Genomic DNA, 16,971 nt, shown 5'->3' with positions numbered 1-16,971 from the left:
AGGCTCGTCTGAACGGCTTGTCATCATCTCTTCTCCCACATGCCCGTGACTGGCAGAGCTCCTTGCACCAGGGCATCTCAGCACCAGGGAGTTTCTGCTTGCGGGCCACACCTCTGTGCACAGAGCCAAGGGTTTGGTTTGGACTTTTAAAATTGTGTTTCCTGTCAGATGTACTGCTTTCCCAAACTGTATTTCTTTTCCAGCAGAGGGTTTTATGCTTCTCCTGACGTGAGCCTGTGAGTCCTTATGGATGACTTTCCCAAGTCTTAATTATAGTTCTCCGCACAAGTGTAATGGGGAGATTTATTTAGCACATGGGAAAAGCATGCCTGTCATTCAGATTCTCTAAGCCTGTGCAGAGCGCTCAATGTTCCCCTCCCTTTTCGTGTCAGCAGGATAACATGGCTGCGATTTCCATGGCAAAAAAGAGGCACAAAACCAGACCAGCTTGAGCCAGACTGGCTCAGGATGTGGAATTGGAAACTGCATGTGACAATGAATTCCCTGACTTCTACTGGTGTCCCCTGAAGTTGCCAGGAATTTAAGCATCTTTAAGTAATTGTTATGACTCAGTAAGAATCCTCTGGCAGGAGATGCTGGAGAGCCAGGCCAAGGAAGTAGGACAGCCAACGGGGTATAGGCCAAACCAAATTCTCCTGCCCTCATCCTGCCCTGTTTTTTGAACTGGTGGTTCCCTTGACAGAAGGAAGGCTGAACGTGCCCTGTGCTGCTGGGGGTCTCCACCGGCATTCACAAGGGTGGAAGATGACAGGCGGCTAAGCTAAATTCAGGCTCCTCGCTGGGTCATGTACATCCATGGGACCCAGGCTCTCTTGTTTCCGGTGCTTCACAAACAATTCTCTGCCCGGAAACACAGCCTCATCTGAGAGAGGGCCCAAGAAAGAGGCCTATAAATTAAATAATAGTTGAAAAACAGAATTCCAAAGTAGCTACAGGTCCTTGTCCATATGTGAGGGATAGAGACGTACTAGCAAAGCCCAACACTTGCAGGGCACTGGCAGGATTTCTCAGCAGAAAGAGGGCAGAGGCATCTGAGCGCCCTGGCTGGCTGTCAGCACTCCCAACCAGCCAGGACAGCTGCACTTGGTCTCCAGGTTCAGCTGTAAATTCCTCACGAGCATCCTTTTGGAGAAGGGTTACTTCATCAGAGCCATTGTTAACAATCCCCTGCTTCACTCTGGGGAAAGCACTGGTGTGACATCTGATTTTTGAACATTCAAATCATTTGACTCCACAGAAGTTTGTTTTCTCTCTTTTGCACCATCTTGATGGCGGGGTGGAATCAGATCCTATTGTATCTGCGCCAACAGCATTGCATGAACAATGCGGCCATGATACGAGCAAACACTGGGTCCTCTTCAGACACTCCTGATGATGATGAACAATTGTAGTGTGGGATATCGAAGAGCTGTTGAGTCAATTGTACTTTCGCTCTCTTAAAAGGACACTAAAATTAGAGTGTACAAACCTGATACCCTTCCCCACATGCTTGCGTTATTTCTGGCATATTTTTTTTTACAGCCTCCAGATAAGCATAAGCATGAAATGAAACTGGTCTGTTTTGGTTTTAAGTTGCGAGGTAACAGTGTTGTCTGTCTTTCCACAGCGACAAGGCAGTATTTCAACTTTTAAAACCCAGGGTTCGATAATTGTGCCTGCTCTGTTCACAGTGCACTCTGTTGTGTTTTGTTTGGGCTTTTTACTGGAACCTGACATTGAAGCTAAGCTATTTATCATCATCCTCCTCCTTTGAAATGACTGTTCCCGGTCTTTGCGCAGTCTCATTTTTCCTTCCAAAGTGTTGGTGTTGAGAGGATGTTCCTCCCTCATGAAAATGAAGCATTGGGTCCCCTACTTGCAAATACACGTGTGTCTCTGAAGAAAAACCTGTGTATCAAGTAACACTTCATTTATATTGCAATATTTTAACCTGGTACCTGTTGTTGCTATAGCAGCATTTAATGTTTCAGTGGGCTGCCTTCAAAGCAAGTAGGTTACAACATGGGTTATGTATGAGTACAAAAGCGTGGTCTGTGTGTGTGAGTGAGTGTTTTGTGGGTGAGTGTTTGGGTGTTTGCACGTGCGAAGTTTTCCTACCAGTGAGTGTATGTGAGTGTTTATAACTCACGTTGAGTCTTGTCTCTGGAAGTTCACGGTTATATATCAAACCAGTTAGAACACTGCTTTCTTTCCTCTCCTCCTGTAGTACTTGTTATCCTTTGTCATTAAGAGTTTTGTTGTAATATCTAAATGTGAAAATGAATAAAGTCATAACTGGCAGCTGCTTTCTGGTTCCTGGAGGCCACCGCTGCCCGTGGGTGCTGCAGCACTCCGCTCCCAGGTCCCCACGCAGCGCCGGGCAGCCCAGCTCTGGCCCAAGCAATTTTGGTGGTTTATTATGTATTTGGTGGTTTTATTATTTTTAATTCCGTCTCCCTTTGCACTTCCCCGCATCCTCTAGGAAACAGCTGGCCGTTGTGGCATTTCCATCCAGGATGAAACTCGGTCTTTTCTCATGATGAAGCCGGATATGCTTTGGTTAAGCTTGCTGAGAGGAGCTGGCGGCCCAGCGCCCAGCCCTTCGTCCCGCCGCCACCTCCCCCAGAGCCGCGGCCCGTCCTCGCTGCCTCAGCCCCGGGGGACCGGGACCCCCCGGCCCCTCTTTGCCCTCCTTCACCACACAGCGGTGACGGGCGCCGGGAGGCACCAACGGCGGCGGAGCCCCGCCCCAGGCCGCCCCCTTCTCCTCAGCGCACGGACCGCCCTCCCCCGGCGCCGTGGCGAGCCCCTCAGCGGGCGGAGGGAAGCGCGGCGGCGCCCCGCAGGTGGCGCCCTCATACCGGCGGCGGCCCCGGGCCTGAGGCCGGGCGGGAAGATGGCGGCGGGGCTCGCCGGGGGCTGCTGGCCATGTAAAACCCGACAGGAAGGCAAAGGGCAGGGCTGAGTCACGGGCTGAAGTAAATGTTCCACACCCAGGGAGCGCTGGAGATGGATCATAAATGGATTTATGACCATTTCCCAAAAAAAAAACCAACCCAGGAGCTGGGGTGAAACCTGAGGCGCAGCTCCCTTTCACCTGCAAGGCAACCTGCAAAGATCTCAGTGCCGTTTGTCGGCCAAAATAAGGTCCCCTGAGGAGCAGCCGCCAGCAGAGATGTGGCAGTCCTCTGTGGTGTGGGGAGACCTGGGGACTTCCCCTCAGCTCTGGCCTCCACCGCCATCCCTTCATCCAGCTCCACCACCGATGAAAGCTGCCGAAGGGACCTTTTAACTCTCCTCTCCCCTTCCAGGGACCTGCCCGTCTGGGGAATGAGGAGATTGAAGCTGCTCTGCTCATGAAATACCCCATTTTTGTGCACCCTGGAGCAGTGCTCGGCTGCTCCTCTCCTGGGGCTCCTCTCCTGGGGCCACCAGCGCTCGGCTGCTCCTCTCCTGGGGCTCCATAGGACAGGCTGGGAGGCAGGAGAGGAGCAGCCGAGCGCTGGTGGCCCTGTATGTGACACAGAGCAACCTCCCGGCTGCTGGTCCATGAGGAGGGATGGGGCCAAGCGGGCAGCCCTCACACAGGGAGTCGAGCATGGCAGACCGCCTGTCTCTGACAGAAACGTAGCCCACAGGAAGCCAGACAGGGCAAAATGAAAAGCAGCCTTTTCTTGTGATTAGAAAAGGGAACTGGGAAGTCACTGGCTGGGCCCTTCAGCTTGTTTTGCTTCTAACATGGCCAGTGAATGTTCTCTCATTGCTTTTCAAAAGTGCTTTGAGATCCTTCTCTGAAAGGCGATGCAGTAATAGCAAGGAATCCTTCAGGCTGTGAGTACTCCCTGGCCCCTTTTTGCATCAAAATGATGCAGAGCTCTTAGCACTGAAAAATCATACTGTCTGCGCTGTTGAGAATGACGGTTCCGAAACATGTCCTGCACAGTGCAGGATCAGTGTGTTTGCCACGACTCTCGTCCTCTGGCTGGGATGAAACGTTGGGTGAAATGTTGAGGGGCTGTTAGTGGCATATGGTTCCTCACCCAGCATTTACCAAGAAGGGCAAAATAAATTAAAAAAAATCAGAAGCAAAACATTCAGCTGCTGCTTCAGAAACGTTTCCTGGATTGTATTGACATTTCTATTGAGCTTTTCATAAAGAGGATTTTACAGAGCCGCATGCTACATGCCTTTGGCAGAGCCCATAGGTCAATTCTGCTCCGAGACGCAGGTTTGCAAGCCTGCTGCTTTCCTTGGGAATGGCACGGGTCTCTCCAAGGGCACGATTAGACCCACCACTTGCACATAGACCCACCACATCTCAAAGAAATAAACAGACTGTGCTTTGATGGTTTTATGTTACATGTATATGTGACCAGGTGCATCACAAATGGATAAACTACAAAACCTGCCAAAAGAGAACAGTTTAGTAAGATGCTTAGGTTAAACACCAGGCTTATCGGAGGGCCGTCCTGAGCAGCTGGGGAAGTCACCAAGGAGACCATATCTCAAAAAAACAGCAGTACAGCTATTTGTTCAGAAATTTAGAAAATATCCTAACCCACAGCCCTGCAGTACTTGTTTTATTTGCCGTAATTTTTCAGAGTTTTGCTTTTCAAAATCCTAGAAGGCCACTACGTTGTTGCATCTCCAAAGAGGCTGAAATCCTTAAAACTATTACGTGAGATAAAGTAATTAATCAAGTCCTGTTTTACAGTATTTCATGGGATTAATATTTATTAACAACATATGAGTGTTTGTAAGACTTCCCATTTTAGTATGCCGGAAGTGAGTAACTCCAAATTAGGTAGGAGTGACCAAATGCTGACACGGAGGCTGAGCTGTTTCTGCCCCAACAGCCTTTTTGGTGTTAACTGCACAGACTGGACACACCCCGCCTCCTTCACGCATGCAGCACTTCTTCCCCCCATTTCAGACATGCTTTTAAACTCTCTCTTGTATCTTTTTGATGGTCAGCACTCCTGATCTGGAAATTAAAGATGCTGAGGAGCCATGGGAGCCCGTATGTGTCCTCACATCTAATTGCTTGAAGAACTGTGGGTCGCTAGAGCCAAGCGTTCCTCACAGACCCCCGTGAAGCACCAGGGCCAGCCCGGGCCGGGCACACGCTGCCCCACGCCACCGCCACGGCCGCCCTCCTCTACGCAGCCACGCCCCTCGTGACGTCATACCAGCGAGCCCCGCCCCGTCACTAGCCCCGCCTCCCCGTGGGCGTGGCTTTCGCCCCCAGCCCCGCCTCTCGCCCTCGTGGCGCTGGGCGGGTCGGGGCGCGCCTGCGCAGTGTGGGGAAGCGCCGGGCTGCAGTCGAGGCGCCGGGCGCGGAGCCGGCGGCTGAGTGCGGCGCGGCTGCGGGAAGGCGTGGGGGCCCCGCTGCCCCCGGGAGGAGCCGAGCATGGAGCGGCGGCTACCGGCTGCGGCCGCCGGCCTGGGCAGCGGGATGCGCTGCCCGCCGCACTGAGGCGGCGGCGAGCCCCGAGGCGAAGCGAGGCGGTGCGGCGCGGCGAGCCCCGAGGCGAAGCGAGGCGGTGCGGCGCGGCGAGCCCCGAGGCGAAGCGAGGCGGTGCGGCGCGGCGAGCCCGAGGCGAGCCCCGCGGCCGTGTGTGAGCGCGACTGAGGCGGCAGCGGCGGCTCCTCCCGGCGGCCTCCTCGGTGCCGGCGCGGGGCTGTGCGGGGAGGGGGCCGCGGCGCCGCCCCCGCCTCTTCCCCTCCCCTCGCCCGGCACGGGCAGAGGCGGGCGGCCGGGGCTCCCCCGCGGCGGCGGGCGGGCGGCATGAGCGCGGCGCCCTGAGGGGCCGGCGGAGCGGGGCTCGCCCCCAGCAGCCTCCTCCGGCCGCGGCGGCCGGCGGATCGGACTCGGCCGGGACCTGCCATGACTCCCCTGGCTCCTCCCATGGCATGAGCCCGTGCTCTCCTCCCCCCTCCGCCTGCTTTTGGTCTTTCTCCGCTCCTGGGCTGTCAGATGGGATAAAATACACCCGGGCGCGTGGGGTTCGGCGCTGCGGCGAGCGAGCGGCGGAGGCAACCGGTGACGGCCGTCGGCTCGCCCGGAGTCGAAGATGAGCTGGCGGTGGGCTCGCCAGCACCGGAACGGCGGCTCCTCCGTCCTGCTGCTGCTGCTGCTGCTGCTCTGGCACTGCTGGGTCCGGCCGGCCGGCGCCGACAACGCCAGCCAGGCGTACTACACCGCCCTCATCAACGTGACGGTGCTGAGCCCCGAGCGGGGCGGCCCCACGCTGCTGAGGATCGACCGCGGCCGCTACGGGCAGGATTCCCCCAAGGTGGAGGTCAAGGGCCTGCTGGTGGCTCCCGTCCCCATCAACGGAGGTAACGCTTCCTTCGCAGCCGTCGGTCGCTTGCTGTCGGGGGGCTCCTTTGCAGGGTGGCTGGCCTCTGAGCTTTGCGGACTTCCCTAGAGAGCTCTGACAGAAGAGGAGGAAGAACTTGCCCAGAGGAAAATAAAATATATATAAATATATCTCCACGATCTGAGAGTGCTGGCTTTAATAACGGCTTTGCAAAGCATAATGTGTTTTCCAGCATGGATCCCAGTAGGCCAGTCTTACTGAGCGATGAAGGTTTTCTTTCTAAACTAATTACAGAGTCTGTAGTGATAGTTAACAGTATTTGGTTACAGCATTGCCATGAATCTCGGAACAGCTGCATAGCTATCTCGCTGTGATAGACATGCATCTGGATGGCTTTTGCAGCTGCGTGAAGTCATGATTGTTCAGTGTACGTTTCTTAAAAATGCAGTTTAAGCTGTCCATCAAGACTTTAAAGGACTGAAGCCATCAAGCTGTCTAAAATGTGCTTGTTTGCGGTACTAAACACTGTGTAGTGCTTCCAAATAAGTTTTCTTTTTATTAAGTGAAGCTGTTGTGCATTGATTGTTTTCTGACAAATGTTGGGGTTTATAGGGAACACTAATTTAAACAAGTGAGAGTATAGTCTTGATTATTGCCTGAAATGAAACCGATCGCTTCAGTCATAATGATGTGCTTTTAGTGGTATCTTATTTGGAAAACCCTTCTTGATATTATCTAAACTGCCATCTTTAAGAAATGGGCCACTTGATGGATCACAGTGGTCCCAACCTGTCTTCTGGACAGTAAACCTCTCAATAATGCATTAGGTGAAATAATGTAGTCAGTTAAAACTAGACTCTAGATGGTGAATATTAAGAGGTTTTTTAAAGAATTGATAACGCAGGTCTACTGTATTATTAAAAGCTTTTGAGAATTTACCAAATCTTAAGATCAGCAAAATACTTTGATGCTTCTTCAGAAAAAAATGCAGCCTGCTATAAGCTTCTAGTATGTATGAAGCAGACTGTGCGTCAGCAGATGCTCGCCAGGTTTCATTGAAGCTCGATTTCATTAGCTTTACAAGGTGTTAACTAGAATATATTAATATAGCATATTTTTGCGTGGAAGGGTGAGGAAGCAGAAATCGTTGAGCAAGCCTGCTGTAAAATGATTTTCATTTGTACTTCAAACCCTACCTTCACCGTGCTCTCAGTCAGCTGTCATCATCTTCCTGGTATTCCTCACTTAAACACACACACCCCAACCACCATATGAAATCAGGAGGCTGTCCTGAAAGTGTGAGGCATGTAAACACTGTTATTGCAAGTAGTATTTTTAGGATTTTTAAAACTGCTGCCTTTTAATATGTGCAAGATATCAAAACCCTTGATCTTTTTAGTAGCTGCATTATTTGTCAAGAAAAACTTTTGATATTAATTACTTTTTCCCCTGCTTCTGTAACTTTTTCTGCTTTCTTCTGGTATGGTCTTCACTGAAGTGTGATTAAAGTATTGAGGGAGGCTGACAGCGTTTTCACTGGAAGCTAATAATGAGAGAAGAGCTAAATAAAATTCTGAGCAGTCCGTAAACGGCATTTTTATACCTTACTGCTAAGTATTGTATGATGAATAACTTCAGTGTGAAAGCACAGCAGAAATCACGAAATTGCAGACCTCAATTTCTGCAGTTTTGACGTGCTGCAGGCATTAAAACTTTGCCATCGGTTGTTGGGGAGATTCAGTTTTGTCCTTTTGTTTGTCGACAGAAGACTGGTAAACGCTGCAGCAGTTGTCTTCCTTTAAAGTTCTTCTGAGTTGTTCTATGTAGGTTGTTACATAGTATACGTTTTATTTGAATTTTGCAAAGGCGTGCTTCATGTACCTTAAAAATATTTCATGTAGTAGGAAAGAGTGGAATATTTTATGCTTTTAGTTAAGATGTTCTTGAACGCTTAAGGATCATATGTTTATATTCTTCTGCTTTTTTATATCTAGATTTGATAAAAGAATGCTGTCTTGCTGAAAGTAGTTGCTCTAAAGCCTTTTTATCAGCCTGTTAATATTGCCATAGAACTTGCTTGCAAAATATTTTTTTTCTAATAACTCTTAACACAAGTAATTAGCACTAGCCTCTGCTGTTAGAGCAGTAAATGCTCTACCCCAGTTCTCATGTATCGGAAGAAGAAAAGGACTCTGCAGCTGTTAGCAACTATGTTTGAAGATACCTTGACTCTGAAACTGCTTTGATGTCAAGCGTTTGCCCATTCATGGGCTGTCGCTTGAAATTTCCATGAACGTGGGTGATCTGTTAGCACCTTGATGGCTTAGACTGGGGCATCTATATTTTAGAGCCAAAATGTCCTTAATGTCACATTTTTGTATGCTGCGTTAAGATCCCTTATTCATTGCCTCCAGGGAAATAAATGAATTTACTAATTCAAGATTTAGGGTCAATGATCTGCTGCTGAACATACACCATTTGTAATAGCACAGCCTGTGAGTTTAAGTGTTGTGTTCTGCGATGTCTTTTGTTAACTTGTGTTCTTGAATATGACCAATATGTCATATACTACTTTTTGAAGTTGCCAGTCCCATGTAATTACCCATCCTTTAAATCTCAGTGCAGAATGATATATTCAATCACTTCTCCTGTTTCTTTGGCAGAATTTCTTTAATCGAATTCAACCTCATCATGTTAATACATGTACTAAAACTCTTTCCCTGTTCTTTTTATAGGCCCTTGTATGAAATTGATACTAGCTTTCAAAAGCAATGTTCCCCAGGAAGTGATACGGCAGTAATTCACATGACCGCTTGTGAATGTGACTTGTGAAAGTGTAGCTCCAGTGACTTGTCGGTCACAGTTGGGCGCTGGGTATAAATACAGCACCTGTGCACGTGTATCTCTCCAAGTGCATTAAATGCACGATAGCAGTAGAGTTTCTCTATTAATCTCTCTTCTGTTCTTCTAGTTCCTTTTCTTACTTCCTCTAACTTAACCTTTTGTCATGACTTAAATAATTTCTTATTTGAAGAGCGTTTTAAACAGCTTCTGGATATGAATGCTTGCAGATTATCAAAGAAATGCTCCTCTTGTTCTGCATGGAAGGATAACGGTGAAATGCATCTTCACAGCCTGATGTAGCTTTTCTGATAGTTTAGTTCAGGTTTGTATCATCTCTTTGGTGAGGTTACTGAGCACTTCTCATTCAGTCCCTTACTCTGTTATTTGTGACTTTGTGGAACCAGCCACTTTAGCCCAAACTCCCCACAGTAGGTACTCATGGCATGTCTGTACCAGCAGCGTGTAAGCGTTCAGCCCTGCGCCACTCTAGTGACCTCTGCTTTTGAGCATCTTCGGCATTACGTGCCTGAGACCAGTTGTGGTGCTGACCTTCAGGCATCAGGCATATTCCTCTTGCTATGACAAACCAAGCTAGAAGCCATTGAAAACTCATTGTAACGATTCTTGGTAGAAACTGCAGTGCTTTGTAACTTAGTTCCCTCAGAAACGTTCTCCATGGTGAACAGGATTCTTCTGTAACTGTCGAGTCTGGGTTATTGCACGTGGTTCTCGGTCTGGAGAGAGTTGAGGACTGGAGACCTCTATGTGCTCTCAACAGTCCCCTTGCAGATGGCCAGACCTTGCTGGGAGGTAAGGTTTTGTGCACCTTGGGTAGCAGGGAAGCAGGCAGAGTGACCGGCACCATGGGCGGGACTGATAGGAAGTAAAGTAGCAGCAGACTCAAAGCCAAACTTGAAAATGTTAAGACTCTCTGAACAAATAGGTCAGGAACAAGGGGTTGAGGGGGAATGGAAAAGGTCTGGAGTCTAAAGGGCTTGTGGCGAGGTCATGGTTGTATGAAAGCTGCATTGGAGAAAGAACTCGTAGAAAGGGGAGAGAGATGTCTGCTGAAGGGGTAGTAGTGTTGTGACTGGGCGAGGAGACCAAGAATTTGAGGAAAAACGTGTTAGAAAAAAGTGTGAGTGGGGAAGAAACAATATTGGCACAGTGTTAGGAATGGAGGTATATCTTGTGTGTGGTACTGTAACTATAGCATTTTGTAGCATCTGACACTTCATAAACATCTTGTGTGAACAAGTTTTAGCTGCAGAAGGCTTAAAACAACAGTTTCCTGGTAACTGCAGAGCTTTAGGTAACATTCGGACAGAATTTTGTGTTCTTTTCTGGCTGGTAATCCAAAATAATAAGCTTTAGGAAAGTGTAACAAGCAAATGTATCAATAAATATAGAGTAGTGGAAAAAAAATCTTGTGCCTGCATCCATCCGTTACCATTGGTCTTAGTATCCAGCTTAATTAGTAGTCATTAATTGGTAACAAAAGTGGAAGTTATATGTTGGCGTTTATAGCCATAATTGTAGTATACTTACTGAGCTAACAAGATTAAATCTGAACTATTACAGGACTCTTCTAAGCTTTAGTGATTTTCTTTTGTTTAACTTCTTCCCTGAAACAAGATTACCTCTTGTTCAAAGAGTTTCTTTTAGTGTTAAAGCCAGCTTTAGTCAAAGCAATTACCTGTAATAGCTCTTGAAAATAAAATATCGCTGTACATAATTCATTGACACAACTTTTAAAAAGTGGAAATTATAACTGGCTTGGATAAGGACTGCATTGAAAATAACACAAGTAGTAATGCGTTGAAAGAAAAGATATGTATTACACATATTAATCCCTAATGGGATAGCAAATAACTAATACCCTTCCTTGAAATAAGAAAGAATCAATGCTGCTGTGTTGCTTCTTTAAATTTCCCAGCTGAATTCCTTTTCTGGAAATTTTATCACAGGATTATAATTAATATGTTGCACAAGGCTGTCGTTTTGCCAGTCACAGGTGCTACATAGCACCTGCCTGGGCAGTGCCTGCTGGAGGGAGGGAATGCCTTGGGGCACAGGCTGCATGGGACTGCATCTTCCCGTGTGCCGTCTTCTTTCCTAACGAGTCTCTTGATGTGCTGCCTCTCAAAATATTGGTGGTGTCTCTCCACCTGTTGTATCACAGTGATTGACGGTCAGACTTTAAAATTATTTCTGTCTGTGTAGCTGAGGCAGACCAGCTCTGCCAACTGGTCCTGGCCTCAGAGTAGAGTATTAGCTGAGATGCAATCAATATCTGACCTTTTTCTAAAAAACGAAAAAGAAAAAAGAAAAAAAGAAAAAAAAAGCGTGGAATAAAATAGTTAATGCCTGGGGTGTGGGATCATGGTACGGGCCTTTTCCTGTGAAAAGGGGGCAAAGTCTGCTAACAGTCAATGCAGCAACCTTGGCTCAAGTGGGACATCACCCCTATGTTCTAAGCAATGCAAGAGCAACATGAATGCCTGGTATATGAGAGAAAGCAAACCCAGTCGCAGTTCAGAAGTAGAAGGAGACAGTCTGCATTGGGGCAGGTGTGTGCTTACTTCTGACAAAGCCTCTGATAGCTGACCTATTAATTTCATTTTTGCTACCACAAAATGGCTATCCTTCTTACAGGGGGAAGGCTAAAGGACCTGGTCAGGCAATTGGAAAAGATGAGGAAGAAAGTACTGTTGCTGCTCTAATGTAAGCTTGCCAATACTTCTTCAGTAGTTGAGGAAGCCTGCCTGGTTCTATTGTTTTATTAACTATTTCTTTCACGTGAATCCCTAAAATGCTGTCACAAACATTAGCCCTTCAGTAGAAAGGGCTCTTGAATTTAAAAAAAATGCTTCAGGAGAAGCAGTTATCTGTAAGTTGAGCAGTCCTGTGTGTTCTGCAAGAGGAAACAAGCTCTCCTAAAGTTGAGAACAAACGTGCAGCCTAACTGTAGATACTTAAATCGCAGCTGATACTTCTGTAAAGAGGCTCTTCTGTGGTGTTGGGGCTTACAGTAGGAAGGAAGATATTTACAACAACATTGTACATAGCTCTTTAACCCAGCAGGCTGCCACTTCTCACAGAAAACCGGTTTTTTGCCAACCCGTTCATGGTACATAGGTAGACGTGGAGAAAGGAAAGGCAGAGTAATTAACTTCTATTTCAAATAAGCCAGAAGAGTAGCACACCTATAGGGAAACATACTTAGATGGCTTTCTGTATGCTTATATCTTCTGAAATTATGAAATTACATGAGTGATTTCTGATAATTTTTTTATGTGCAAGTGATTTGCTTTAGAATAACTTTAATTTAATGTGAAGTTGCTTTTCATTCTGGCATGGACATCATCCAGGTAATAATTGCAAGCCCGAGTCTTTTAGATCCTAATTGGACTTTGGACAATGGGGCATGATAATGGAGAGCTATCGATGATGATTCTTGCTGACACTGGTTTTTATCTACATCCCTTACAATGCCAACTGATGTGCCTGGCACATGAGGTGTATAGCAGATGTTTTGTTTTAGCTAGCTCGTTATGCTAAAAGGGTGCCCCTGATAATAAGACTTTCAGGGTGTATTAAGTCTATTGAAAAAACGAGCAGAAAAACTCAGACTTTCCACTACTGTTCCTGAATTTTATTTAGTTAAAACTGAAAAGATTACTTAACCTTTGTGCGGTGTAATAGGATGCTAATGTAAAGAAAAGTGGGTTGTGTCTTTTTATTACATCTCAAGTGACTTGCAGTTACTCAGTTCAGGTTTATCTAAAACAATCAGATTTTCCTTAATGTTTTTGTATTACTTAAATAGTGCTAAAATAATACTGTCAGCTGTTAATTTTTCACTGGGACATACTGAATCCACCTCATCAGGAATAACATGCTGTATGCATTTGAGTGGTGTTTATTGGTCTATATCTGGAAAGCTTTTATCTCTTAATATCTTGTTTCCTAATCCTGCTGCTCTATCCAGTAACATTTCATAGCTCTGTCCACAGCTGAGAGACACTTTGATCTCTACCGTGGTAGAAAATTTTGTACTAATTTTACCACAGATGCGGTTTTTGCTATCTATTACTACTTTCTCTGTCGGTTTTTAAGCTAAAAATTTCAAGCCCATACAAATTTAAATGCGCCTACATATATTTTTCTAAAACTGAATTATATAGCAGACTTTTGAGAATGCTGCCTCCCTTTTCAAGGTGCCTTTTTGCCTTTCATTGCTTTTATGAATCTTCATTCTAACAGCCCGTTACCCTATCTTTGTGGCCATTTTTGTTTGCACTTGGCATTTTAGTTTTGAACATGATTGTACTGAAGCAAACTGTACCTAATCCATAGGATTACTGCTCTTCATCCACCCCATATATTTTAAGCAGATTTATGTTGGCCATAGTGTCTGCTTTCAGAGTTAATTTTGGCAGTTTGAGGAGCTTCTGTGGAATTGTGGCCGTTTATTGAATGGTATTTTTCAAAGGATATATCACACCTGAGACTCTTGAATATGATTTCACTGGAGAAGGATGGGATTTTTAGCTTTCAAGGATTGAGAAACTTCCTATCACAGTCTGCTGGTGCTTTCCTTCTTCCACATTTTTAAGTGGAAATGTTCTGAACAAGGTGGAAGCATGCATTAAACAGTAAACTGTTCTTATCTTAACAGAGGATGTCAAGATTGTTTGCACATGTGCCGTGTTATGGTTCTATGACATTTTCAAAAAGGACTATAATTCCTTTAAAAAAATGTACTGTTCTCTTAAATTTAAGACTACAAAAACAAGCTACAAAAGTGCAGTCGATATACAAGTGCAGTCCTATAATCACTGCTCTTCATGATGGCCGTCACCAGTGCTCCGAAACAATGTGTGCGGATCAGCGCTAGCTAGCAATTTCCAAAGGGATTTGAGTAATAATGTCAGGGCAATGGAGGAAAATACTCCATAAAATTCGGCTTTAGGCATCTGTATTTCAGCTTTCCCCTGATCCCTGTATAAAACAAAAGCACAAATACAAAAATAGAGCAAGTAGCCCTCCATGTGTGAAATGTCTAATCCAGCCTTGAAGAACAATTGAGAAAAGGATGTCCTTATATCTGGCTCCCCACCCTCCTTCCAGGGGAACAGGGAGAGGCACTTCTTGTCCAAATTAAGAGATGCAACGACTTCCTGTGCGACTGCCACAATATAGAATCATCTGCACTGGTTTTCTTCAGGCAAGCAAAAGATTTTCTTTCTTCTTTCAGGAAAGATCATTTAGCTATTTGAATCTCCTTTGTTACAGGTTTTAAGCTGAGAATGCTTAAAAAGCTCTTTAGTTTTGTTTCCAGCTGATACACTGAACTGGGTATTTTTTGTGGTAGACCTTTTGCTGAAATCCCATAGTCTGTGCTGAAGAACTCACTTCTTTAAAAGGAAAATTTTATGGGACACTTGGTTTGAATTGTTCTTAGCATCTGTAATGTCTTCTGAGCTATTCTGCAAATAATTTTTTTGTTTATGTCTTGAAAAATCACTGTTATCCCAAACATTTTTAATAGTCAAAGGTTCTTACACTCTTGGTTTTTGAAAGGGTGAATATATTTGTATTATAAGTTACTATTGGCTCTAAATTTCTAAAATCCTTTAATGATATGACCAGTGTATCAGACTAAATTGTGTTTTCCCAGTTGTGTAAACAGAAATGTCTTTCATCAGTTCCAGCTGCTGTACTATGGAGTTATCTTCTGCGTTGCATTCTGTGCCTTTTGTGTATAGCTCCGTGTGGGTTTGGGTTGTTCCAGGATACATTACAGCATCGGAAAGGACAAAAGAAGAGCTTTGCGCACCGTTGAATTCGGACATCTGGCATTTGCCATTTCTGTTACTCTTCCTTTATACCATCAATGCCTGTTTAGCTGACAACTTGAGTGTATCTTGTTTGCAAAACCGTTTGTTTCTCTCTGAATTTGAATGCACTTCCTTGTAGACAAAATGTGCATACATGAAAGCTGATGTTGGCTGCTGGGGTTTTACAAGATCAGCAGCAGCAAGATCGTCCTTTTTTACAGTAGCCTGCACATGGCAGATAACTCTGAAATCTTGTTTTCACAACCTCCTTTGTTTAGTTATACTTTCCACTGCAGTGATATTTATGACTGCATTAGAAAGAAAAGTTATACTCCCCAGAATGACTGATAAACAGCTGTTTCGTAAATGCCTATGACATATGAACCATATTCTAATGTTTTTCAGCCTGTAGGCAGGTATTGATTCAAATGTAGATTCATTGTTCTAGCTGCACTAGAGTTAAAAATAGCTTATGTTAGCGAGCCTAATTCTCAGGCATGTAGTCACAGCTTTTAATGTGCAAGACCTTTTTTTTAAAGACTTCTTTTTTCATAAAAATGCAGTTAGCTTTAGGCTTTATTAACAAAGGGATAGTGGCTTCCTAGTGCATAACAGTTGAGTAATTCAGCAAAACTTGGAGTTAGTTTTTTTCTTGTTTGCCTGTCTGAATAAATTGCCATCTGTGTAAATGTATTTCCCATTTCAGTTGCAGATCGCCTGGGCTGCGACCCTCGAACACGTTTCCAAGTTCCACCAAACACCAAGCAGTGGATTGCTTTACTGCAGCGAGGAAACTGTACATTTAGAGAGAAAATACTGCGAGCAGCTTCACATAATGCCACAGCTGTGGTCATTTACAACAATATATCCAGTGAAGAACCTGTCACAATGACTCATCAAGGTAAATAAAACAGAATCTCTTTCACTATAATTCTTTTTTGCCTGAGTACTCTCTTGCCATGTAAACTATTGCTAAGTGCAGTGCACAGATGATGCCATTTGAAATAGCCTGTTCCTTAATGATGTTTACATGTATGCAATATAGTGAAATAAGCCAATAATTCTGAAAAGTTCTTTTCCTTTAGATTACATTTTATCCAATGAGGAACAGTTTCCTTTGCAGTGGGTGGGGATATGGGGGTTTCGGAGTGAGGAAATATCTGTAACATCTTAGGAGTAATCTATTTCAAACCTTGCTGAAGAAGGAAAGCTAACATATAACGGAAGGTCTAGAATTTTACAAAGCAGCTGGCTGTTATGGTGGGGACTTTCAAATGTTAACAGTTATATCAGGATCTGAGTTTGCACGCTTTTTTTAATGACAGTTTACAGAGGGTTCTCTTTCTACGATGTGTCTTTGAGAGCCATACAGGAATCAGCAAAACTTAATGATGGAAGAGCAGCTGCCTGTAAGTTGTCTAGAATTAGACTATTGCTGGTCTAGAGTAATAATGAAATTCTGGATTTCTACTTTTTTAGGGCTATCTATGTGTAAAATTTTGCTGTTACTAGTTACTTACTTCAGCTGGTGGGAGCCTCATACATTAAAAATTTCCTTGCTTAAAAATTGTTTTCACAATTCTGATAACTACATTTTTCATTTTCCCAGAAGGCTTGTTCAATTTGGAATTATTTAGCTTAATCAGAAAAGGCATAGTTCTATATTTGATGGCTGTACTGCTGACTGATTTTTTTTTTTTTCTAGAACATTTTCAGTCTTTTTTCTTTAAGTATAGGGGGTTGCTTGGAAACTGGAATTTCCTAATTATTGCTCTGCATATTGTCACACAAGTAGAAATGAATTCTTTTACTAAAGTGCAATGGTTGCTTCTTTCTTTTTTACAAGGAAAATGTCTTGTGGCTTCTTCTGGTTTGACCTTCCCAATTCTCTATACCACAGGAATTTTCCAGGGAGATTTTGACCTCTGTGTAGCCAGTCAAAGCCTGTTGACAATTCTTTT

At 44.9% G+C, this 16,971-nt stretch overlaps 1 protein-coding gene across 2 annotated transcripts in view; it reads left to right on the top strand.

Annotated features, from left to right (window-relative positions):
- The first annotated feature begins 5,848 nt into the window (after positions 1 to 5,848).
- Positions 5,849 to 16,971, top strand: part of RNF130 (ring finger protein 130) — a 48,186-nt gene continuing 37,063 nt past the window's right edge. The window contains exons 1-3 of one of the 2 annotated variants that reach the window (XM_059825349.1): positions 5,849 to 5,986; positions 6,052 to 6,342; positions 15,717 to 15,911. In XM_059825349.1, the coding sequence (XP_059681332.1) occupies positions 5,914 to 5,986; positions 6,052 to 6,342; positions 15,717 to 15,911 (559 nt within the window). In that variant the 5' untranslated portion in view covers positions 5,849 to 5,913. Of the gene's footprint in view, positions 5,987 to 6,051; positions 6,343 to 15,716; positions 15,912 to 16,971 lie in introns of those variants that run through there. The other variant, XM_009820881.2, reaches the window with a different exon arrangement.

This window comes from Gavia stellata, chromosome 16 (assembly GCF_030936135.1).
Source record: "Gavia stellata isolate bGavSte3 chromosome 16, bGavSte3.hap2, whole genome shotgun sequence".
In the NCBI taxonomy this organism is placed as follows: domain Eukaryota; kingdom Metazoa; phylum Chordata; class Aves; order Gaviiformes; family Gaviidae; genus Gavia; species Gavia stellata.
Note: the sequence above shows the minus strand (reverse complement) of the source record. Positions and strands in the feature narration are given on the sequence as shown.